General features: G+C 43.3%; 3 protein-coding genes and 1 long non-coding RNA gene across 10 annotated transcripts; 3 read left to right on the plus strand and 1 right to left on the minus strand.

The window, feature by feature from the left end:
- Positions 1-326: 326 nt before the first annotated feature.
- On the plus strand, positions 327-7956 carry kdm1b (lysine demethylase 1B). The gene is made up of 21 exons (XM_086137425.1): positions 327-481; positions 748-890; positions 1384-1505; positions 1738-1827; positions 1898-2009; positions 2090-2203; positions 2284-2322; positions 2483-2675; positions 2757-2941; positions 3882-4052; positions 4128-4202; positions 4355-4489; positions 4778-4949; positions 5020-5147; positions 5478-5609; positions 5713-5787; positions 5861-5977; positions 6054-6179; positions 6269-6391; positions 6533-6685; positions 6900-7956. The coding sequence occupies exons 1-21, from the start codon at positions 466-468 to the stop codon at positions 6981-6983; spliced, it is 2505 nt and encodes an 834-aa protein (XP_085993551.1). The 5' UTR covers positions 327-465; the 3' UTR covers positions 6984-7956.
- A 671-nt stretch (positions 7957-8627) lies between these two features.
- LOC147190988 (uncharacterized) lies at positions 8628-14587 on the plus strand. 6 transcript variants are annotated; one of them, XM_086137536.1, is made up of 10 exons: positions 8628-8959; positions 10836-10955; positions 11024-11098; positions 11173-11283; positions 11415-11564; positions 11934-12083; positions 12158-12310; positions 12523-12678; positions 13918-14040; positions 14121-14587. In XM_086137536.1, exons 1-10 carry the CDS (start codon positions 8926-8928, stop codon positions 14171-14173), a joined length of 1125 nt encoding a protein of 374 aa, XP_085993662.1. In that variant the 5' UTR covers positions 8628-8925; the 3' UTR covers positions 14174-14587. The 6 variants fall into 6 exon arrangements, with proteins under 6 accessions (XP_085993662.1, XP_085993663.1, XP_085993665.1 ...); XM_086137537.1 differs by having other exon boundaries at positions 12173-12310; XM_086137539.1 differs by having other exon boundaries at positions 8628-8938.
- LOC147190989 (uncharacterized) lies at positions 11108-12036 on the minus strand. The gene is made up of 2 exons (XR_015103836.1): positions 11896-12036; positions 11108-11549 (listed from the first exon to the last, which is right to left on the minus strand). It is a non-coding gene; the product is annotated as an uncharacterized LOC147190989 (long non-coding RNA).
- Positions 14588-14954: 367 nt separating the features above from the next.
- Positions 14955-23447, plus strand: LOC147190990 (putative C-mannosyltransferase DPY19L4). 2 transcript variants are annotated; one of them, XM_086137322.1, is made up of 19 exons: positions 14956-15331; positions 15424-15549; positions 16445-16569; positions 17243-17333; positions 17402-17523; positions 17605-17750; positions 17839-17962; positions 18975-19109; positions 19193-19314; positions 19384-19489; positions 19600-19673; positions 20052-20210; positions 20281-20403; positions 20479-20599; positions 21774-21830; positions 21907-21989; positions 22047-22179; positions 22431-22589; positions 22669-23447. In XM_086137322.1, the coding sequence occupies exons 1-19, from the start codon at positions 15256-15258 to the stop codon at positions 22831-22833; spliced, it is 2247 nt and encodes a 748-aa protein (XP_085993448.1). In that variant the 5' UTR covers positions 14956-15255; the 3' UTR covers positions 22834-23447. The 2 variants fall into 2 exon arrangements, with proteins under 2 accessions (XP_085993447.1, XP_085993448.1); XM_086137321.1 differs by having other exon boundaries at positions 14955-15331; positions 19193-19489.
- The last annotated feature ends 429 nt before the right edge of the window (positions 23448-23876 follow it).

A 23876-nucleotide genomic window follows, 5' to 3' on the forward strand; every position in this document is an offset into this window, starting at 1 on the left:
GTATTGGCTTTATTCATAGCACAAGATTTATTTTAGTATGTGTATGGTGTTTCAAGCGAATTAACATGATACTACCGTTATTTTGTGTGGGAAAAAAAACTCCAGGCTAAGGCACTCTAATATTTTTGTGACGCAAAACGCGTTTTGTTCTTTCGACGGACGTGAAACTGACGTCTTAGCCGCCAAAGTTTTCAAATTTCCAAGGACATTAAAGAGCACGCTGTAAGAAGTTTGATTTGCAGTTGCCATAGTGACAGTCAGCCGCTACGGCGAGAGAGTGGAACTAAAAGTGTCGTGGAAGGAAAACGCCCATTTCCTCCCTAAACCGGTAGTGGTAATGCCGCAACAACCAACGACCTGTTTATTTCCCACCACAACAATAAACGGCGACGAGTGGAGATTTTCGAATGATTGCAAAATAATTCAAATAAACTAAATCCAAATCTGGACTACGAATCCAAGAACATGCTGTCGGACGCAGGTCAGTGAAGCATGCCAATAGCCAGTGCTGTTAGCCACGTGCTAAACGTGGCACGCTAACACAACATGGCCGATTTAAAGAGCTCTTGTTGTGTGTTTTTGTCACGTTTAAGACTTCAAATTCACCTTTGTGTTGTTCACTCGCCAGCATTTGTGTTCAACGCTGCGTTGTCTGTTAGCACCCCGACAAAAAGCCGGGGTGGACCACCGCTTTGTCCCAATATGTCATGTCACACATCACCGGTGGTGGGGCTTGTTGTTCATCAGACTACCCCGGGAACGGCTCCGGCGCCCGGCGTGCCAAGAGGAGGAGCTCCGGGGAATCTCCGGGCGACGGTCAGGCCCTACGATCCTCTGGGAGGCAGTCCAACGTCCGGGTAAAGCGGGCCAACAACCCCCCACCTGGACAGGTACTGTCATTTTTAAACCCCACCCCACCCCCTTCATAAGCCCAGACCTCTGATTGCTCTAGGTCAAGTTCTATTGAAAGGTATTGTCTTGTAAAAGATCATGTCATTCCATTTGATCAAATGAGGCGGCACAGGGAGGCGCTTCAGGAGAAGTGGTTCTACTCAGATCTTGTCCCAGTGCGTCGATTCAAAATCCTTACAGCAACAGCCTGACATCAAATCATTGCCAGCGAGAGGAGAGGAGAGTTGATTGGAGGTGAAAAGTGGCAGTAAAACAGTCCAGATGTCATGGGTGTGAGGGAGAGCAAGAGATTAGTTACAGGCAGCACGGTGGTGAAGTGGTCAGCTGGCGAAGAAGCGTTACAGCAACGGCATCACTTCGATCATCACCGCCTCACTTAAGTTATACATCTTTGATGCATCTCCATCATTGGATTGTGCGGACGTGTGTTTCCTTGAACTAACAAAAAAAGATGGCTTTGTGTCTTTTCAGAGCAAAAGGAAAGCTACGGACACGGAAGAGGAAGATGACCAGTCAGAGAAGAAATACAGGAAGTGTGAGAAGGCGGGTTGTTCGGCCACGTATCCCGTGTGTTTTGCAAGCGCTTCTGAAAGGTGGGGACCAATATGGTGCATTTTATTCCCCACAATTTAAGCATTGTTTCATCAAAACACACCAAAAATAATTAGAGTACCCTTAACATTCAAAAATAAAAAAAATACTGTACAGTTCAGAGTAGTTTTATGCAATATGAATTATACTCTTATCTCAAGCTGCAACTGTATTTGTTTCCCCACTCCCGCCCAGTCAATTTTCAATTACAGTTTTTTTTTTCTCTTTACTCAGATGTGCTAAAAATGGATACACGTCCCGCTGGTACCATCTGTCGTGCGGCGAGCACTTTTGCAATGAGTGCTTCGATCACTATTACAGAAGGTAAAACTGCATTCTACATTAATAAATTTGTGCCTGTCATCGTTGATAATTGTGTCTTTTTTTTTTCCAGTCATAAAGACGGCTATGAGATATTTTCCGCATGGAAAAAAGCATGGACAAGTAACGGCAAAAGCGAGCCCAGTCTCAAAGCCTTCATGGCAGATCAGCAGCTTCCCTACTGGGTAACAACTTGTCGCGAACAACTACGTCATCGCCGCTCTTGCCACCGACGCCGGAATGTTCTTTCATGTGTGTCGTTTAGGTGCAGTGCACCAAACCCGACTGTCGGAAATGGCGTCAGCTGACCAAGGAGATCCAGCTGACCCCCTCGTTGGCAGCCACATATCGTTGTGGGATGAAGTTCAACAATGTCAAGGTAAAACCGGAAGCTAGAAGTCATATGGAATGGAGAACCAATCATAAATGTGTTGTGACATGCGTCTTGTTTGTGAACAGAATGAAGGGCCGGACCAGTGCTCCCTGCCAGAAGACCTGGTAAATTAACAATACACGGCTGTCATCCTTCATTTTTAGCCATGTTGCCTTTTCGAGTCATGCGGTTAGCATCGCATCACGACACCCATGATGACAAGGGTCCATCCCCGCGGTTCACATTTCAACAAATAACACCAGTGTTGGATTCCATTTGTGCCAGAGAGTGGCGGAGGTGACGGACAGCTGGTGGCACTCGATGCTCATTTTGCCGCCGTTATTCAAAGACAGCCCGGCCACGCCTTTCCTGGCCGCTTACTATCCCGACTGCGTGGGCATGAGTCCGTCCTCCTCTCCCGGCGGGGCGTCGCTGAGCGAGCTGAGGGCCGATCACTGCAGAGCCGTCCAGCCCCAAAGTACGGGCGTGTGAACTTCTTCGTCGTCATCATCATCAGCTTCCTGGAAGTCCTCATCGTTGACATTGCGACTCTGCTCAGTCGCAGGCTTGTGTCCGTACTTCCAGCCCTTCTACCAGCCCAACGAATGCGGCAAGGCTCTCTGCGTCAGGCCCGACATGATGGAACTGGACGAACTTTATGAATTCCCGGAATTCTCCCGCGACCCCACCATGTATTTGGCTCTGCGCAATCTCATTCTAGCCTCCTGGCACAAAAACTGCAAGGTATCAACACGTTTGCTGGCACAAAATACCGTATTGGCCCGAATATAAGACCGCCCTGATTATAAGACGACCCCCTCTTTTTCAAGACTCAAGTTTGAAAAAAGACTTTTTGAACTTTTTATACAGAAAATAATGACAGTACATCTGAAGCAAATGATTATAACAATATATTTGGGAGAAAAAGCATGTTATTTTGCCTCATTTAAATCTAAAGTACAATCACATTCGTAAATGAATGGCTTCAGTTTTTGGAATGTGAATTACATCATAACTTCTCCTCAGCTGCCGGTTAACCCGGCCGATCTTCGACCTACTTTTCTCCAGATTGTCACTACTCTTTCAGCATTTTCTGTTATCTCTTCTATTATTTTCTTCTTTTTTCCTTCTTACCGCTATTTTTTATTTTTCTTCTTCGTGCTACCGCTATTTTTAATTTTATTCTTCGTGGCAGGGGTTCACTTTGGCCTGGGGAGTCAAGTGCAGCATTCGCTTCAATGATATCTGGCGCTATCTAGCGTCGTGAATGGGTATAATGTCTAGACCCCGAAGAAAGACGACCCCCACGTTTTCAGTCTTAGTTCAATGCAAAAAACACCGTCTTATATTCGGGCCAATACGGTAATGTGCAGTGCACGAACAAGATTTTGGGAAGAATTGTTTTTTAAAAATTACTTTAAAAGACGTTAATCATAGGTATGGGATTTTTTTTTTCGTAGATTGAAAACCAATTCAACTTGGGAGCTGACTTCTTTTCTCTTGGCAGCTTATTCCATTTGTTTCCAGCATAACCGCTAAATGCCGCTTCACCGTGTTTGTTTTGAACACTTTCGAACCTTTACCTTAAATATGTTTGTGTGTCTGTCATGTCGCAATGAATTGTAAGGACAAAACCAATAATGAGCAAAACAACAACTCTATTGTTTGTTCTCCCTTACCCAAGGAGGTTCTGACTGTCCAGAAGTGCATCATGCACGTGGTGGTGCGCGGGCTGGTGCGTGTGCGATGCGTGCAGGAAATGGAGCGCGTGCTCCATTTCATGACCAGGAAGGGCCTCATCAACACGGGGGTGCTGGTGGTCCAGCGGCCCCTGCTGCCTGAAAAGCATCGCGCGGTGAGTGTCGGCCCAAAGAAAATTACCGCAACAATAAGACGTGACTGTATTATTTTAGTGATGTGATTCTTGCAGAAGAACGTCATCGTGATCGGCGCGGGGGCCTCGGGGCTCGCCGCTGCACGCCAGCTGCAGAACTTTGGCACTCAGGTTTGCAACGTCAGGATTGAGCTGTAATATGTACTTATGGTGACTTCGTATGTCTGGTTGAAGCGAAAGATTATTATTTCTTATGGAGGAAAAGTCATGAGATTTTAGACGGATGATGTCGCACCTTAAATGTTCCACTGAACTTGCTCCAGGTGCTGGTGTTGGAGGCCCGTGAGAGAATCGGCGGTCGCGTGTGGGACGACACGGCGTTGGGCGTCATCATGGGTCGGGGCGCTCAGATTGTCAACGGCTGCGTGAACAACCCGGTCGCCCTGATGTGTGAGCAGGTGAAATTTCCCAAACACGTGGGGAAATTTGTTATGTCCACATGTGCACACTTGTATCACCACATTATTGCAGTTATTTCTTTTCATTTCCCTCTCCAAAAGGTAAAAAGAAAAGTTGAATTGTGTTTTAGGGCTGATATTAATGTTGGAAAAAGTTTTGAAATGATTTCATTTGTTCTCATTTTATTGTGTCATAAAAAATGTCCATTTAAAAAATTAAATGTGGCACTTGAGCACTAACGTTTGCCCATCCCTGATCGAAGCTGACCTCACGCTGTACGTTCACAGATGGGCATTCGCATGCACAAACTGGGGGAGCGCTGTGACCTATTTCAGGAGGGCGGGCAGGCCACTGACCCCGCCATCGACAAGCGCATGGAATTCCACTTTAACGCCATTCTGGACGTGGTGTCGGAGTGGAGGAAGGACAAGTCGCAGAGCCAGGACACGCCGCTTGGAGGTTCTTTATCTCTTACAAGATACCAGAAAACGTATGGAGAGAAACTGAAATTCTTGGTTTTGTTGGACAGAAAAGGTGCAGGAGCTTAAAAAGAACTTTCTTCAGGAGTCCGGCATCCAGTTCAGTGAGTTGGAGGAAAAAGTGCTTCAGTTTCATCTCAGCAACCTGGAGTACGCCTGTGGCAGCTCTTTAAACCAGGTCAGACTCCTCCGAATTTACAGACACGTATCAGATTCTTATCCAGGCACCCGCTTTGCGGTAAACAAGATCAATGGTTGATGAATGAATAGTTTTTAGTGTCTGGACTGGTTCAGAAACTATTCAGGAGACAGAGCTTTTTGTGTTCGCTTTAGTTGCTCCAAGTCCAGCTCTGTTCACTGCCGCATGGTGTCGCACAGGGTTCAATTTTAAGGCCACTGCTGTTTTCCTTGTCTTTGCTTCCCTGGTTTCCACTGTCCTGTGCAACGGATGTTTTTATTTTTTTAAATTACTCTATAAGATTGCGTTGAGTCTTATTTGTGCGTGTAGGTTTCTGCAAGATCCTGGGACCACAACGAATTCTTTGCACAGTTCTCAGGAGACCACACGTTGCTCACCCAAGGCTACGGCACTCTGCTCCACAAACTAGCCGAGGGCCTGGACATCCGCAAAAAGTGCCCGGTGGGAAAATGTTAATCCATATTTTTGTCCTCTATTCCACATAGGACAATCACAACCATGTTGGAAAAAGTGATTTAACCCCCCCGCCCCCAATCTATTTCAGGTGAAGACCATTGATTACTCAGGTGATGTTGTCAGAGTTACTTGCTCAAATGGCTCCCAGTGGACAGCAAAGAAGGTAAACCCAAATTAGAAAAAAATATATATATATATTTTGAGTCGGGGCTTTTAAATGCTTTCCCTTCCTTTAGGTTCTGGTCACAGTGCCGCTGACGTTGCTGCAAAAGAATTTTATCCAGTTCGTCCCGCTGCTTCCTGAGAGGAAAGTGAAAGCCATCCACAGTTTGGGAGCAGGCATAATAGAGAAGGTACACAGTTTTATCCTTTTTGTTGACTACTTTTTGAATTAATATGATGAATTTAACCTGTCAAACTGGACAACAGATCGCGCTGAAGTTCCCGTACAGATTCTGGGACAACAAGATCCAAGGGGCCGACTACTTCGGTCACATCCCGCCGACTCTCGACAAGCGAGGCATGTTCACTGTCTTCTACGACATGGACCCGCAGGTTTTGTATTTATTTATTTTTTTGTCCTTCCCTCATTAAAGCTCACCCTTTACCGGTTACAAATGCATCCGTATCTGCATTTTGTGCAGGGGAAGCAGGCCGTTCTTATGTCCGTCATCGCCGGGGATGCCGTCGCCGCCGTGCGGGACATGCAGGATGCGGACATAACGGGTGAATGCATGAAGGTGCTGCGTGAACTGTTCAAGGAGCAGGTAATGATGTGGTCCTGTAAACCTATGGGACGTTTCTTACCAGAAATCTAATCATTATGCACTCCGGAATTAGCCACTGCAGGGGAAAGCCAGCCTGTGACGCAAAAACATGAGCAAATAATTGTTCACCATCTTTGACAGGAAGTCCCAGAGCCCTTGCATTTCTTGGTCACACACTGGAGCAAAGACGCATGGTCGCAGATGTCCTACAGCTTCGTGAAGATGGGCGGCAGTGGCGAGGCGTACGACATTATCGCCGAGGACGTTCAGGGGAAATTGTTCTTTGCAGGCGAGGTACCAGAAGCTGCCCAAATCAAATTTTTAGGCGGTGGTTAGCAGATGCATGCAAGTCTGTTCCTTTTTAATTATTTTGACGAGACTTCATTTTAGTTTTCTTGAATATAATACAAAGCGAAGTGAATCCCCGCTGTGTATTAAATGTGACCCATTATCAACCTCTGAAAAAAATTCTGAAGATGGAATTTTTTTTCCCTTGCTTTGTTTCCAGGCCACCAACCGGCACTTCCCTCAAACGGTGACTGGCGCCTACCTGAGCGGGGTCCGAGAGGCCAGCAAGATGGCCGCTCCCTGAGAGTTCACTGAGCGCTTCAAACTCACCAGCATGGACACACGGGTTGAAACGCACCACCAAACTGTGTCTCTCTCAGACACACACATACACTTACACGCCACGTGAACCACCAAGGGCTTCAGAAAAACTCCGGTGCTCAATCCCAACATGCCGTGAAAGAAAAAAAAAAACCTGGGACCTGCCTGGCTTGGCTGGATCCCCCTGAGCATCAAACATTGCGAAACTTTGTTAACCAGCAAGGCTGACCTGAGTAGTTCTTTAAAAACTAACCATTTTTTTCACACTGTTTTATGAAGCAAGTGATGTGTTGTGATCGTGCATGCAAAAGCTTACATGTGTAGAAGTCAAGAGTACGTCTGTTGTAGCACTTTTGGGATTTGGGATGCTCGTTTGAGCCAAATCAGGGTTAGTAGTATTAGTTGATATGTTTGGAAACCATTCACATAAAGTTTGTAATATGAAGCTTTGGGGTCACATTTCAGGAGGAAACTAAAATGCACTTTAACCTTTGCAAGTCAAACCTGACCTGAGTCTCTACAGCAGGTTACAAAGATACAGAGAGAGTGGAAGAGTGACAGAAAGGCATAGAAGTTACTGTCATTTTAGGTACTTCTTGAAACTTCACCCCAAAAAGCCAAATATGCTTTTCTTTTTTTTTTGTGAGTAATGCAACAAACTATTTACTTTCTCAGGGATGACATCAGGACAGGCAGTACAATAATTCACCTGATTAAAAACTAACAAATAAAGTTACACTTAACGTTATCCGTTATGTGTTTGTCCCTTAGTGCTGATTTAAAAATGGTCAGCAGCACAAGAGCATCTCACTGTTTCTGATGTTTGGCCGGTGTTCTCCTTGTTGTTTTCCAAATATGCGACGTTGACGTTTCAAGACGATTCTGTTTGTCAGGCATTTCGGCGCTTATTATTTATCTGCTATGCTGTCTGTGTAATAAACTGTGCTGCAAACTGCCGTGGCTATCTTCTTACAAAATATACTTGGTCATGAATTGATTCATATTAATGTGGAATAAATAAAACATTTGAAACGTACAATGCAGTCAAACAAAATGAAACTTGCAGCCATGCATACAGCCTGTTTCTTTAATATATCTATTATAATAATAATAGAGTGGTGTTTTGTTTTTAAGCACAGATCAGTTGTATTTAACTTTTAAGTACAGTACAAACCATTTGCATTTGATCATTTAGACACTTTTTAAAAACAATTTAAGTACAAGTCGTTTACCTTATGTGTAATACAATATTTTTATAAGTTCACGTTTTTCCCTATATTTGGTGCAGTGGTATTGTTTAAACTGCACAATGTTACAGTGGCTTACAATAACACAAGGTGTGTTATTGAATCGCTTATGAATTCTTTTCCAATATAAAAGATGTGCCTGGTTTTAATAAAGGTTGGGGCGGGAAATGGAACAGGTGGTATAAAAACATGAAAACTGTAAGAACAAGGGTAAAACTTGAAAATGGATTTGATTTTGGATTTCACAATGTCATAATACAGTATTTGAGATTTCCCTGTTTCGTGAAAAATGTAAAAAAATAAAATAAAATAAAAGCAATCTACATCACATTAAAGCGACACGCGCCAAAACAAACCGTGAGCCCGCGTAGTGACGTCATACAAGCGAGCCCAAACATCCCTTCAAACAGGCGTCAGTCAGCAAATTTAATGTAGTCCGTTTGCAGGAACGGGTCAAAATTTCCGCATCTACAGCAAGAGGACCTTTTTGGAGTCTTCTCGCGCTCTTCTCGTTCTAATAAGTTGAACAATTTCCCCAAACTTTACCGACGGGCCGCACGACAAAACGCCGGTCAAGCCAGCTACTAGCGTATCTGTACGCGAATTAAGCTAGTTGTGTGGAGGTTTTTTTGTGTGTCGCGCTTTGGATGAGCATCTTCACTCCTTGTCAACCACAAAATGGACCGCCGCGGTACGCCACTTAAAATTCCAGGTAGTCATTCCTTCACTTGATTACGGTTAGTTTTCGTTGTAACTTGCGTGTGCGTGGAAAAGTGGTATTACGTTACGTTACCAACGGGCATTGCACGCATTGTAATTTTCACGCAAATTAGAGTGGAAAATAAGTATTTGGTCAGCTACAAAGAAGCAAGATTTCTGACTGTCAAAGAGGTCTAACTTCTTCTCATGAGGTCTAACGAGGCTCCACTCGTTACCTGTATTAATGGTGCCTGTTTTAACTCATTATTGGTATAAAAGACACTTGTCTACAACCTCAGTCAGTCACACTCCAAACTCCACTATGGCCAAGACCAAAGAGCTGTCGAAGGACACCAAACACAAAATTCTAGACCTGCACCAGGCTGGGAAGACTGAATCTGTAATAGGTAAAACGCTTGTTGTAAATAAATCAACTGTGGGAGCAATTATTAGAAAATGGAAAACATACAAGACCACTGATAATCTCCCTCGATCTGGGGCTCCATGCAAGATCTCACCCTGTGGTGTCAAAATGATAACAAGAACGGTGAGCAAAAATCCCAGAACCACACATGGGGACCGAGTGAATGACCTACAGAGAGCTGGGACCACAGTAATAAAGGCTACAATCAGTAACACAATGCGCCGCCAGGGACTCAAATCCTGCACTGCCAGATGTGTACCCCTGCTGAAGCCAGTACACGTCCAGGCCCGTCTGCGGTTCGCTAGAGAGCATTTGGATGCTCCAGAAGAGGACTGGGAGATGTTATGGTCAGATGAAACCAAAATAGAACTTTTTGGTACAAACACAGGTTCTCGTGTTTGGAAGAGAAAGGATACTGAATTGCATTCAAAGAACACCATACCCACTGTGAAGCATGGGGGTGGAAACATCATGCTTTGGGGCTGTTTTTCTGCAAAGGGACCAGGACGACTGATCTGTGTAAAGGAAAGAATGAATGGGGCCATGTATTGATAGATTTTGAGTGAAAATCTCCTTCCATCAGCAAGGACATTGAAGATGAGACGTGGCTGGGACTTTCAGCATGACAATGATCCCAAACACACAGCCAGGGCAACAAAGGAGTGGCTTCGTAAGAAGCATTTCAAGGTCCTGGAGTGGCCTAGCCAGTCTCCAGATCTCAACCCCATAGAAAATCTGTGGAGGGAGTTGAAAGTCCGTGTTGCCCAACGACAGCCCCAAAACATCACTGCTCTAGAGGAGATCTGCATGGAGGAATGGGCCAAAATACCAGCAACAGTGTGTGGAAACCTTGTGAAGAGTTACAGAAAACGTTTGGCCTTCGTTATTGCCAACAAAGGGTACATAACAAAGTATTGAGATGAACTTTTGGTATTGACCAAATACTTATTTTCCACCGTGATTTGCAAATAAATTCTTTAAAAATCAAACAATGTTTTTTTCCCCACATTCTGTCTCTCATGGTTGAGGTTTACCCATGTTGACAATTACAGGCCTCTCTAATCTTTTCAAGTAGGAGAACTTGCACAATTGGTGGTTGACTAAATACTTATTTGCCCCGCTGTATACCGACCGGTTCAGTCATGGATCAAATGGCTGTTGTGTATTTTTCTCAGAAGCTCCTGGTCAGAGAAGAGCAAGAGTTTAAATGGTCAAATTAGGTTGACTTGTCAAGGCTATAGTGCATGAGGGTCTTCCTGAAATTTAAGACCAAAGCAAAATCCTCGGTTTTGGGAGTAGTAAACGGCTGCTGCTATTGAATTATTTGAGTTAAAGTATTGATGAATCATTTCAGCTCGAGAGAAATGTAAAATCACATTTTTTAAAAATGTTATATGACTTCTTCTAAACTTACTGCTTCTTTTCCTGGGCCGTGCTCGACGTTGTGATAAATGTTGCACCGCAGGCAAGGACAACTCCAGCTCCGACGATGATGTTCCGCTCTCAGACGTTGTGGTGAGGCAACCAAAAAAGGAGAAGCAGTCCACTGAGGACACGCACAGCTCCAACGCCGAAGACAAGAGCAGTGAGGGCGTTGGGTTGTTTGTATCTCCTTTGTTGTCGCATTCTGACCACATTTTGATTTCTTGCCAGATGATGAGCCACTGATCAAGCCGAAGGCCAAGAACAAGGAAAATAGATCATCCCCAATTCAAGTCAAGAAAACAGGTTAGACAATGCTGATACTCAATTTTTATTTTTATTTTTTGCTCGAAACGTTTTCCTCCTTGTGATCCTAAAAGGGGATGACAGCTCCGACAATGGTCCTCTGATGAAAGCCAAAGCAGCAACCAAAGCTGGCAAGAAGTTCACAACGCCACCCAAGAAATCTGCTCAGCCAAAGAATAAAAAAGGTAATCAACTTCAGTGAACTGACACAATGGCAAGCATTCACCTGCCTGCATCTTGGACCTCTATTGGAATCTCCCATATCGGAAAACGGCTTCCTCCTCCTCCTTTTTTAAAAAAAAAAATCCTTGTACAGATGTTCCAAATGAGGACGCGAGTTCGGACGACGAGCCTCTGAGCGTAATCGCCAAGAAGCTGAAGCCGCAGCAGAAAGAAAATCTGCCCGCGAGCACCTCCGCACAATCCACCGAGGCCACCTCCAAAAGAAACGCTGCCAAGAAAAGAGGCGAGTGTCACAAGATAGAAATGGAATTTTGAACATTTTCATATGCTGGCTGTAAAACAACAACACATGACTCGGTCGAGCATTCCTTCAGCACCACATTGAGAAAAAGGACTACAGTATATGTTATGTATATGTAGCCGGAGATTAGGGCGGAACGATATTGAAAAATAATCAAAAAGACTTTCTGTCAATATTGATTTAATGTGATCATTTTTCTCAAAGCCTTCCTCCCCATCTACTTTTCAATAAACACGAGCAATAATGGCCAGATTTACCCAAACGTTTAAAATCGGCATTAGACTGTCATTCAACACAATTTTCCCAAGCTCACCTTGGAGATTCGCTGACCTTTTTCTGACCTCTTTCCAGTCAAATACAGAGAGTCTTCCAACGAGAGCTCGGACGACGACCCGCGGGCAGCCATCATGAAGAAGAAGGCAATCACCAGTCTGCAGCAAACGCGCTTCCTGAAAAACAGCAAGAAAACCCGAGCGAAGCGCGCAAGCAGAGCGGAGCAAGGTAAGGCTCGGAGAAAGCGGCGGTGGCGGGGAACGCGAGGCTCCTTTCCGAGCGCCGACCCGTTGGATTTTAAGAGCCTGCGTCCTCAGACAACGGCTCCGACCATGACGACGATGACGACGACATGCCCTTGAACCTCGTGAAGCAGACCAAGTCGGCACAGGACAAGAAAAAAGCAGCAAAAAAGAGTGGCGCGTCTCAAGGCAGCGCTTCTAAAAAGAGGCGAGGTACAATCATGAGGATGTTTTATGGAAACACAAACTAGTAGGAGGGGGGCAGGTGAGCAGGACAGCCCCCTTCACAACCACCATAATTAAAGCGAGCTGGAAAAAGAAACTGGAACGTTGTTGGTCCTTGGGGTAATTTGACCAAAGCCTGTCTTGAAGAAACCTGCAAACGTTCAAATTTGTGTCAAAATCGCATCACTTTGTCTCCCTAGAAGCAGACCGGTCTGACGAGAGCTCGGGCGACGAGCCCCTCATCAATCTGGAGAAGAAATCCCAAGTGGAGAAGAAGGCCAAGCTGAGGAAACAGCCCGCGACTTCCAAGAAGAGGGCAGCGACTACCAAAGCCAGGAAGAAGACGGCAATGGCAGGTAACGTAAAGACGAGGACTGTGTGCCAGAGCCCCATTGATGAATCGGATGACATGTGACCCCCCCCCCCCCCCCCCAAAATATTTCTTTTGTTCAGTTGAATACGAAAGGGTGAAGTATTGAAAGGCAGTCATGATCTGCCTGTAATTCATACCTTTATAGTTGTTAAGAGACCGATATATATACAGTATATATTTTTTTTAACTAATTATGTGATTAACTGGTTTTCATCATTTTACTCTGCAAAATATTGGCATAAAACAAAACCAAAAAAACCTTTTCAGTTGGGCCCTACTATGTGCACCACTGGTTCTTAACACAAAAAAGTTTCATACATGGATTCACCAAACAATAAGGGGAAAGAGAAAAAAAAGTTTATATTTTCTTCCCACCACCACAAATTCAAAACATAGATACAGTGCACAAAATGAAAACATACCCACAAAAAAAAAAATCTCTCTGCTCGAAGCAAGATTTCTTAAAAAATATATATTTTATTCTTTTTTTTTTTTAGTTAACCAAACAAAAAATAGGATTTGAAAAAAAAACATTTTCGTTCACAAAATTGAAAAACAAAACAGAACTATAATAAAAGTGAAAATGTCCTTTGTTTTTATCAGTTGATATCACAGGTTCAGGAATGTAAGCGCCAGTCTAATCGTTTTAGCAACACTATGTGTTCCTTTTCCTCATTTTGATGTCTACCATCCTTGAAAAGGATTGCTCGCAAAGATACAAACTATGAGTACCTCGAAGGCTCATTTTGTGTGTCTCATGGTTCAGTATGGTTTTTGGATTTATCGTTATATTTATTTAATTTGGACTTTTTAAAATTCAGTTTGTTTTGATTCGTTTTGACTGGAACTTTATCTTTAGTTGTTGTTATTTTTCCCAAATGCATCCTTTTAGTTTTTATTAGTTTCTGTATTACGCTTAGTTTTTTTACTGTGGAGTGTTTGTGAAGTGCAAGATTAAAAAAAATGTAATATGAGTATTATGTAATAAAATAAATTAATGCAATTCTCAAACAATGAACCTTCTGATGTTCAACTCATCAGAGCAATTTTTTAAATATTACCTGTCTGCTTATGTGTACTGCTTTCACTAACAACATGGCTGTAAACGGTGGTGCTATCTTAACAAAGGACAATCAGTGTTGCCGACTGGGCTACTCTTCCTCTCAACTATTTTTTTTACAATTACTGTACCTTGACATGTAGCCGTCTGATGTTTTCTTAGGCGCCAGTTCAGATGACGAACCCTCGGTGGAAGCCGTCAAACACCCTCAAGTGACCAAAATGCTCCGCATTAGGCTGGAAAGGTGCGAAATTAAGGAAGCCGCCGCCACGGGAAGCCAAGCAGGTGAAAGCAGCCGCCTGCGAAATCATCAATCATAAAAATGTCCACGTGAATGTTGACGTCCTTCTCACTCCTCAACTCAGAATGGCAGTTGGTCAAGGAGCCCAGCGAGAAACTAGAAGAGAGTTCCGAGTGATAGTCGGCGTCAGAAGGGACGATTCATGTTCAAACCAGTTTGTTAAAAGAATCTTTTCGGCAAGATGCTTCCGAAACAGTGTTTAATGTTGAGGACAAAAGAATCCCAATGTTTTATATGTGAACGCCTTGAAGGAGTCGTTTTGTTGGCTCCACTTTGTTTAGTTTGGGACCAAACGCATTTTAGTTTGGTTCCAAATGTCAGTTTTGCTTTTATGTGCACACAAGCGTTTTTTGAAGTGTCATTTTGACATTTGTGCCAATTTTGTTGTTCCCCGAGGGTGAGTTTTATTGTTTACAACTGGAAAATGTTGATGTTGCCCACTAATATCTCTTAAGCTTTTTCATTATTTTAAATGGATGTTCAGCATGTTTGAGTGAAAAATATATATTAAAACTTGTTTTTTTTTGTTACTGACCAAGTGCAATCATTGTAGAATTACATCTACACAAAGTTGGGTTGTACTATGAAATGAGAAAATATATTGAACTCTTTTCATGATGCCTATTTTTTAATCAGGGTTGTATTTTACTGTAACACACGGAAGGGTATGCAACATTTTCCAATGATATGTCTAATATTAGAGGCAAATATTTTTAATAAGTACTAAATCCAAATTAATATCTCTCGGATAGTGTTAATAGTTATGCACAGTATTTACATGATAGCTTGGTGTGACATGAGATAGCGAAACACATGGGCGGTTTTAAAACACATTGCCGTTTGCGCATGCGTACATTGACCGCCGATATGCACACGTGATCAAATGTGCACGCGCATAATTGTTGACACTTCCACAACTTCCGGGTTGTTGCCCGGTGCCAGTTACATAATTTCTTGTTTATAGTTTCATTTGTCGCGTTACTTCTATAATGACGCATTGATATTAACAAACAGCAATATGGTGGATTAAGAATTAACATATTTTCGAGACAGCGGCACGTTTCTCTGTCGGTTGACCGGTGTTACCTAACCACCTGCTAAAGGTAGAACTAGTTGGTAACTAGTTAGCATGTCGCCTTTGCAGAACGCCAGATGATAATATTATAGGTCATTTTAAAATATATATATTTGTCCTCGCCATGACCGGTCTGCGATGTCGGACGTCGGATACTTTCGAGGTGGCCAAAGAAGAGGAGGAAGAACCCCGAAGGGCCGGTAAAATTGGCTTGAAACTAACACAGCAAAGCATGTCGTTGTTTACTGTTAGTAACCGTTATTTTTTCCTCCAACGTTACTGGATGGTCAAGTAGAGGATGAAGAGGCTGAAGAGAACCAACCGAAAGTAGGCGAGCAGGAGGAACTCTGTGAGCAGAAAGTGGAGGATTCAAACAAACAAGAGTCGACGGACAGAGCACCCAAACATCCTTCTGCGTGTAAGTAATTTCTTTGAGTCATAACTTTGAGAAAAAAAAAGACCATTGTTTACAACGATTGCCATTTATGCAAACAATGTTAGTAAACCAGCTACTTGTTTGCTGAGTTGGTTTTACGCAGGGATGTGATGACAGTGGGGAAATTCAGGACAAGCCTCGAACGGCCAGACATTCCAGGCCGACATTGCCCAGGATTTCGGGGGTTTTTTTGTTTTGTTTTTTGGGCAGGGTGTGTAAGATACTGCTGAGCTAGGATCCAGCATAACGATAGGTAGGGACGGTGGAAAAATGGCGAAATATTACTCTTGTGTTTCTTATGCAAGTGATTTGCTGACACTTTTTCAATTCATGGTAATTATTAAGGACATAATACTTACTTATTGCATGACTGATTATTTTTGTTGCTCACCATCATTAAATAACTTTGTGATTACGGTGTACTTTAGGCAATTAGGGAGTATTTAGATTTTGTTTGATATATGGAACAAATGAGTTGGATTACTCTGACATAAAAAATAAAAAAAAGTCTTCAAAGTGCTGTCTGCACTCCACGGCGCAATAAGACCTATAAATACGTCACCCGTAGACGGTCGTAGTGGTTTTTCTTGACGTATTTATACGTCATGGGGAATAAAAGAGTCAAGAACATAATACGTAATGCATTATGATTATTGTCGCAAGATCATCGGTGAAGGTCACTAGCAGAGGGGTCATTGAGGGACAGGGTGGCCCCGGTCATACTGATGGGAGTGAGGAGGTGAAGGAAGAGAATAGAGCAGGCCTTGGGCTGCACCGAATCAATATTTTTACATAAATATACCTGAAGTTTCAATATCTTCCACACATCAGTTACATGGTGCCACGTTCACACACTTGTGTGCACATTTGTCTGCAGTGAACGCTGTTCAGCGTGTGCTCAGGGTCTTGTTTGGATGCTTGGCGGCAGTGGCGTGCGGCACGCTGTACGCTGCCTACCTCTCGGCATTTCACGAGAGGAAGTTCTGGTTCTCCATGAGGCAGGTGGGTTCCGCGGAAGCCATTCCTCTAGAACACAGGTGTCAAAGTCAAGGCCCGGGGGCCAGGTCTGGCCCGCCACACCATTTTATGTGGCCCGCGAAAGCAAATCAAACATGGCAACTTCCATGAGGCTTGCTAAAATATGTACCAAAATTTCAAATTCTCATATGTAATAAATAAGAGAGATATTGTCAACAGTTTCCATTACAGTAACTCAAACAATAGTTCAATAAACCGTTATTCTTGACTTCTTTATATGATTTCCAGTCATAATGGCCCTCCAACGGAAATGGTAACAAAAATATGTCCTGCGGCGAAAATGGGTTTGACACACCTGCTCTAGAAAGTACACAGTCATGCACCAATGTTACATAAACACTGTATTTAATCGTTAAATTACTCAACACAAACAAACATAACAAGGCCTACGCCTTAGATACGTTTTTTACTTCTTCCTACTCCTTTGAACATATAATGGTGCTGTTTGATGACTGTTTTCTTTTCCTTTCTTACAATTTTACTTTCTGTCAATTTCTTACTGTATTGTATATTTTATATGTTCAATAAACAAAGAAACAAAAACCACCTTCACATCAGGCTAAGCTAGCGTAGTAGCAGTTAGCTTGCTAGCTCTTGGCAGCATCAGTACTTTGCAGGAGTTGTTTTTGTGTCTTAGGAAGTGGAGCGGGAACTCACCTTCCAAGGTGGCAGCGCCATCTACTACTACTACTACAAACACATGGTGGCGGCGACGTCTTTCAATAGAGGTGCATCTTTTTTCCCCACCCTTGGCGTGTTTGGGAAAACCAAGAATGTTACCACGCGTGTGCCGCAGCATTCTACGAGCTGACGAAGGACGACAGGACACTGGCGGGACAAACCATCAACGCCGTGGAGCGTCTGTCTCTGTATCCTGAAGTCGTCACCAGCTACATTTACAGAGTCTCGGGCAGTCAGGTCAGCCTTCAAAGGGGGACGTTTTTGTGGAAACGTGGACAAAGTCAAAGTAGTGGAACTTGAATATGTCTGTCCCAGCAGGATATGGTGGAACCCATCTACTTTTACGTGGGCACGGTGTTGGCACTTCAGGCGGTGTACGCCACGGCGCTGTTCGCCTGCAGCTGGCTGATGAGTGACACCTGGGTGGCCGGCATGCTGACGGTGGCCTGGTACGTCATCAGCAGGTCAGTCCTGGATGGATGACGTCATGTCACGGACTTTGAACAGGAGTCTTGGTTGTTGAAGTCCTGTCCGTCCCGTTCTCCGTCGCAGACCTGATGCCACCAAAGTGGAGCAGGCGCTTCCTCTGCGAGAGAATTGGGCTTTGCCGTACTATGCCTGTCAGGTGGCGGCTCTCACCGGATTCCTGTCGAATAACGTTGGCTTGGCTGGTGAGGTGAGACGTTGTAAATGTTATTTTATTTTTTCAACAGTTTGACACCGTAAAGTCAAATCATCATTATTTTATTTGTTGGGGTTTTTTTTTGGTGGAGTTTTGATTGGACTCCCAATTGTTTGATTTCTTAGGCGCGTTTTCCTGAACATTTTGTTTGAAATTCGGAATCCTTCATCTTTCAAGTCTCATTTTCCTCTAAATCACAGGTGTCAAGGTCAAGGCCCGGGGGCCAGATCTGGCCCGCCACACCATTTTATGTGGCCCGCGGGAGCAAGTCACGTGTGTCAACTTTCATGATCCTTGCTCAAATCTGTACCGAAATGTCAAATCGTCATGGGTAATAAATGACGTTGAGATTATGCATCTGCCCCTCCGAGAGAAGCCGTAAGTCCGAAGTGGCCCGGAACAAAAAATGAGTTTGACATCCCTCCTCTAAATGTTGGTTGAATTCCAAATTGTTGTGCTTTTGGTGATTTGGAGGGCACCCAAGTTGTGAGGCTTACCTTTCCAGAAAATTCTGGTTAAACTCCCAAGTGATTTCACTTTTCAGGCTTGGATTTAGTCTGACTTTGAAGGTATCCGCCTTTTTAGAAACTCTTGTAATTTAACTTTCTGTTGTTTGACTTTGGCGAAATATTTTTCCGGTGAATTTGTTTGAACTCCAAACTGTCTTTTGCGACACCTTTTATCAGAAAATGGAGTTTGAACTCCCAAGTGTTTGACTTTTGAGGCAGATTTTTCTTTCCTCTAACTTTTTGTTTAAATTTTTGGTTGTATTTTTTTCCAGAGCGCTTCATTAATTTTTTTCCCAGAAAATGTACAGTATTTCTCCAAATTGTTTGACTGAAAGAAAACGAACTTCAGCACTTTTTTTTCCAATTTGTTTTTTTTTTCTTCTTCATTTTACTTTTGCGGCCTGTTTTTGTCCACCCTTGTGGTTGAACTCCAAATTGTTCAACTTTTACTCCGTTTGGAGGTTCCCTCAAATGAAAGGTGCGACTTTTGCTTCCAGCTATTATGCTATTTGACCTTGAGCGCCACCACGTTCACCTTCCTGCTGGTGTGGGAGCACAGCCACTATGTGCTCTTCGTCCAAGCCTTGTGCCTCTTCCTTATGGACTCCTTGGACCTGGTGCCACCTCGAAAGGTACGCCGTGTCGTCTTCTTCCTGCTTGTTTGACAAAAAACAACAAAAAAAAAACAACAACAACACAACAATTCTTGCCGCAGCTCTCCGACATCCACAAGTTGTACGTCAGCTCCTTGCTACTGGCCTCCTTCTTCCATTTTCACAACGCGGCACTGCTGGTCTCACCGCTGCTCAGCCTCCTGATCGGCTCCGGGCTGGCGAGGTACCCCACCGAGGTAGCGTCGTCGTGTCCCATCGGAAACACCCTCATGTCTTCGAACCTTCTCAGCAGGGGTTTCCAAATGAAGAAGGGCCCTCTGGTGGCCAGAGTCATGAAACTTTGCTTTCATTTCCACCTGGTCTTCTCCACGAGCATCACCGTCAACTATTTAATCAAGGTGCATAGACGGTTTTCACGGAGTTTAGGAGCACGATCAAACCTTAATCAAGTGTTGTCTGTTGCGCTGTTTCTGAAAAAAATAAATCAATAATAATTCTGTACTTGCAGAAAGTCGTGCCTGTAAGTAAAGGTGAATTCATACTGAAGTTCTTGGAGGTGAAGTTTGGGCTCAATCCGACAAAGTAAGGCACAAGGACGTTTTTTTTTTTTTATTATAATTTCTTTATGCTAATTCCATTTCTAGTCATATCAAAATTACAAATTGGATTCATTTTTCATTGAATTTATTGAACTGCCTTATGTTTTTGAGTGCAAAAAATATTTTCCACCAATTCTGTTTTTTGTTAATTTTTTGAGTGATTTTTGAGGATTTTTTTTTTTTTATATAACTTACAGGGTTAACTTTGTTGTTGGTATATTTTTTCTTCCATTATTATTTACAATTACTCTTAAAGTTGTTATTCATTTTGTTGTAATTTGTATGACTTGTTTTCTTTTTATGATTCCAGTAAAATTTTGTGACAACATATTGTAATTGCACAGCATTGGTTGCGTTGCAGCGATTTTGTGAGCAACTTGCTGCTGTGCCAAGAGAGTCTTCAGTCTCCCGGTCAGGATTTGTACCTTCGCCTCACTCAGTCGTCCATCCTGCCTTTCTACCTGCTCGTGCTCGCCGTCTGCGTGGTGTCCGCGCTGCAGGCCGTTTACACCAAACTCAGGTTTCACCGCATCTCGCCTTATCTCTTATCATCTCGTCTTGGACACGTTTCCTTTTTTTTTCTCCCTCAGTGGTCAAGCGACGCAGAACGATGAGCGGCGGCCGCAGGACGGATATGTGGGGGAGCGTCCCGAGGTCGTCTACCACGTCTTTCACACGCTGATTTTCGGTAGCCTGACGCTGCTCTTCGACGGGTAGGACAAAGACGCCGCTTGCAGGTTGTTAGACGTGCACTGGTTGGTTCATATGCAGTTTTCATCCTCGTGAAGGATGAAGTACTTCTGGACGCCGTACGTGTGCGCGTTTGCGGCATTTGGCGTGTGCTCACCGGATCTGTGGATGACCGTCTTTCGGTGGCTAAGGGTCAAGTCGGTCCACCCTGTTGTACTGGTGAGAGGCCTTCAGGCTACCCCATATAGACATTGACAAATACGTTACACAGCAGTAGTGTTTTGTTGTGACATTTTGATTTTCTGCAGTTTTTGGTTGAACTCCAAATTGTTTGACTTTGGAGGCCTGTTTTTTTTCAGCGTATTTTGGTGATCGCAAAAGGTTACAATGATTCAGAATTTACTTTGATTTTAGTTTTATGACAATAGTATACCTGTTTAATTCTTTTTTTTTTCAGTGAATGTAACATTTTATGGACTAAATATTTCTTAGGGGTGTTCCGGATACAGATTTTTCAATTCCGATACGATACCGATATTGCAGGAAGGGTGCATACTTTTATTTCTTTCTGAGTATGAAAAGTTAGAAGAGACTAGATCCAGTGATGCGATTCAAAAAAAAGAATAGGCAACAACAGTGAGTATCAGAAAATATGACCCATTTATTTCAAACATTCGGGCTGCATAAATTCAATCTCAAACATGAGAATGCACTGCACTTAAATACAAAATACATTTAAAGACCCTGACAAACAATGCTAATAAAGTTTAAAAAAAAAAGTACTTCTTGAAGTTTGGATATTGTGAATGTAGACAGATGTAATCCGAAATCAATATCGGATTGGGACACCACTATTTATGGAACAAACATTTAACATTTTATGAACAACCTACATTTAAAAAACCCCAAAACATTTCCGTTTCTTATATTAGTTTACAAAATAATAATAAAAAAACACAATAAGACTAGGCGGCCCGGTAGTCCAGTGGTTAGCACGTCGACTTCACAGTGCAGAGGTACCGGGTTCAATTCCAGCTCCGGCCTCCCTGTGTGGAGTTTGCATGTTCTCCCCGGGCCTGCGTGGGTTTTCTCCGGGTACTCCGGTTTCCTCCCACATTCCAAAAACATGCATGGCAGGCTGATTGAACTCTCTAGAATTGTCCCTAGGTGTGAGCGTGGATGGTTGTTTGTCTCTGTGTGCCCTGCGATTGGCTGGCAACTGATTCAGGGTGTCCCCCGCCTACTGCCCGAAGACAGCTGGGATAGGCTCCAGCATCCCCCGCGACCCTAGTGAGGATTAAGCGGTTCGGAAAATGGATGGATGGACAATAAGACTATCGGCAATAAAAATGGTAATGACAATGCTATTGTTTTTATCGTTGCTGCCTTGCAGTCGTTAATCCTGAGCATCGCTGTTCCATCGATCATTGGCTTCAGCTTGTGGCGTGAGGTAAGACTTTGACCCAAATATGAATAATAATAATGATAGGATAGAACATTTCCATTTTTTTCTCCGTCCTCCGCAGTACGGCCACCGCGTCCTGACTGACCTGTCCGAGCTTGGGGAGTTTTACGACCCAGACACAGTCAAATTGATCGGCTGGATCCGGTGAGTCTTCCATCAGGTGAGCTTTTGAACGATGTGCTCATCATCCCCTCCTCGTAGGACTCACCTTCCAGCAGCGACTGTGTTTGCGGGCAGCCCTCAGCTCCTGGGAGCCATCAAGTGTGGCTCCGACGCCGCCGTCACCAGTTTGCCGCTACACTCGGATCTAGACATGCTGAGGAGGAGTGAAGACGTGAGTTAGTTATACTTGAAGAATGACAATAGCGCTGAAAGTTTGATCTTCTGCAAAAAAAAAAAATCCAAAACAAAACATTTTCCTCCATCTTACTAAGGAGCGGCGATCGTCTCCATGTATGTATTATACTGCCATCTGCTGGACAAAGTGCATACTTCCAGAAGGAGCAGCAAAATGTCCATAGAATTGAAGCAAAAAATGTGGCAGAAAATATTTGAATCATTTCCATTTTATTTGATGCATTGCAGACCTACCAGGTATACTCTATGCGCTCCGCCGAAGAGGTCTACAAGATCCTGACCTCCCGCAAGGCAAACTATGTGATCGTGGAGGAGTCTCTGTGCAACGATTTCACCCTGGACCAGGGCTGCCGCATCAAGGACCTGCTGGACGTTGCCAACGGACATGTAAGTACTGTATTGCGCAGACACTCTGCTTTTGTCTCGGATACAACCCTCGACCTCTCCGTGACCCCCCGCCCCCCAGGTAATTCAGGACAATGTCAAGATGTTCGCCTTCTCCAGACACCGCCGTTTCTGCCACGAAATCAAAACCAACCTCTCGCCATATACCAACTACTTCACCCGCGTCTTCTGGAACCGCTCCTACCACGTCTACAGAATTAACACGGTCATTTCCTTCCAGTATTAACAGGAAACGGCAGGACTTGAGGGTTTTTTTGATATCCATGTTCTAGTTTGCACTTTGTCCTCACTGGTAAGACAATTCGTGCACTAATAGAATGACAGTCTTATGGTAATGTTCAAGTGGCTTTCCAAAGATGCGGATCTGCGTGTACTGAAATATGCCATAACGCTGTTTGTCCTAAAAATGTACTCTCTCTTTGACTGACCGCATATTATATATACACCAGTTGGAGTGACAACATTGTTGTACTGTAATTTATAAAAATGTGCATTTACTGTTCCTGTCTGCTGAAACTCATTGGAGTTCCTGGGATGCCAATATTGTCTCAGGCCATACAGTAATCATGTTCACGTAATGTGAATATGATGAGGTTTGCTGCATCTTTTGGTAAAGAAACAACTCTTTGTTGCATTAGTAGTGCCTCAATAAGGTGAATGTGTGTGTTTTGGGAGGGAGGTGGTTTTTTTTTGTCCTCATGCATCTCTTGTTTCTTCTACCTTTTGTGCTGAGTTCCACCTTGTTGGGGAAAGTTTTTGTTAAACCATTTTTTTGTATCTGCTTTTTGTCCTTTCCATGTCTTCAAGCTTTTGTCCAAATAAAATGACTTTTTTGTTTGAGCTAGTGTGACAATTTTGATGGTTTTAAGACTATTATTTGAATTTACAAACTGCATTTATCCTGTGAGGAAAATATAAAATTACACAAACCCTTGTGCTAATGTAACACAAACAGTACAAACAAAGATTTAAAGACATTTCAATCAAACAAGATTAAGATATTACGTGCTTTTATATGGTAATAGCTAGTTATGCTCCAGTTATGTTTGTACATGTAGTTCAAAATTGGTAATACATTATAAACACTGATATTTTATGACATTTTACACATTGAAAAAGGAACTTAAGACATCAAACATGCCTGTATGATGTTACAAAAATATCAATCCCATGTAAATAACAGTATAGTTAAACGTTAATACTGTATTTAAATTTGGTTTCAGGGCGCTATAAAGATGCGCCAAATGCGGCGCAGTATGATTCTTCCCG

The sequence above is a fragment of the Hippocampus guttulatus genome, chromosome 18 (assembly GCF_054856545.1).
Source record: "Hippocampus guttulatus isolate MCC_2025c chromosome 18, RoL_Hgut_1.0, whole genome shotgun sequence".
NCBI lineage: Eukaryota > Metazoa > Chordata > Actinopteri > Syngnathiformes > Syngnathidae > Hippocampus > Hippocampus guttulatus.

Excerpts from the sequence above, each read along its gene's own strand:
- kdm1b (XM_086137425.1), top strand. Across the intron at positions 6,180-6,268 it reads TCTACGACATGGACCCGCAG|GGGAAGCAGGCCGTTCTTAT; the intron begins GTTTTGTATTTA and ends CATTTTGTGCAG. Across the intron at positions 6,392-6,532 it reads GTGAACTGTTCAAGGAGCAG|GAAGTCCCAGAGCCCTTGCA; the intron begins GTAATGATGTGG and ends CATCTTTGACAG.
- LOC147190988 (XM_086137542.1), top strand. The coding sequence starts at position 9,191 with ATGGTGCCTGTTTTAACTCATTATTGGTATAAAAGACACTTGTCTACA. Across the intron at positions 11,284-11,414 it reads TCAGCCAAAGAATAAAAAAG|ATGTTCCAAATGAGGACGCG; the intron begins GTAATCAACTTC and ends ATCCTTGTACAG. Across the intron at positions 14,041-14,120 it reads CGCCACGGGAAGCCAAGCAG|AATGGCAGTTGGTCAAGGAG; the intron begins GTGAAAGCAGCC and ends TCCTCAACTCAG.
- LOC147190990 (XM_086137321.1), top strand. The coding sequence starts at position 15,256 with ATGACCGGTCTGCGATGTCGGACGTCGGATACTTTCGAGGTGGCCAAA. Across the intron at positions 15,332-15,423 it reads GGAAGAACCCCGAAGGGCCG|TAGAGGATGAAGAGGCTGAA; the intron begins GTAAAATTGGCT and ends TGGATGGTCAAG. Across the intron at positions 16,570-17,242 it reads TCTGGTTCTCCATGAGGCAG|GAAGTGGAGCGGGAACTCAC; the intron begins GTGGGTTCCGCG and ends TTTGTGTCTTAG.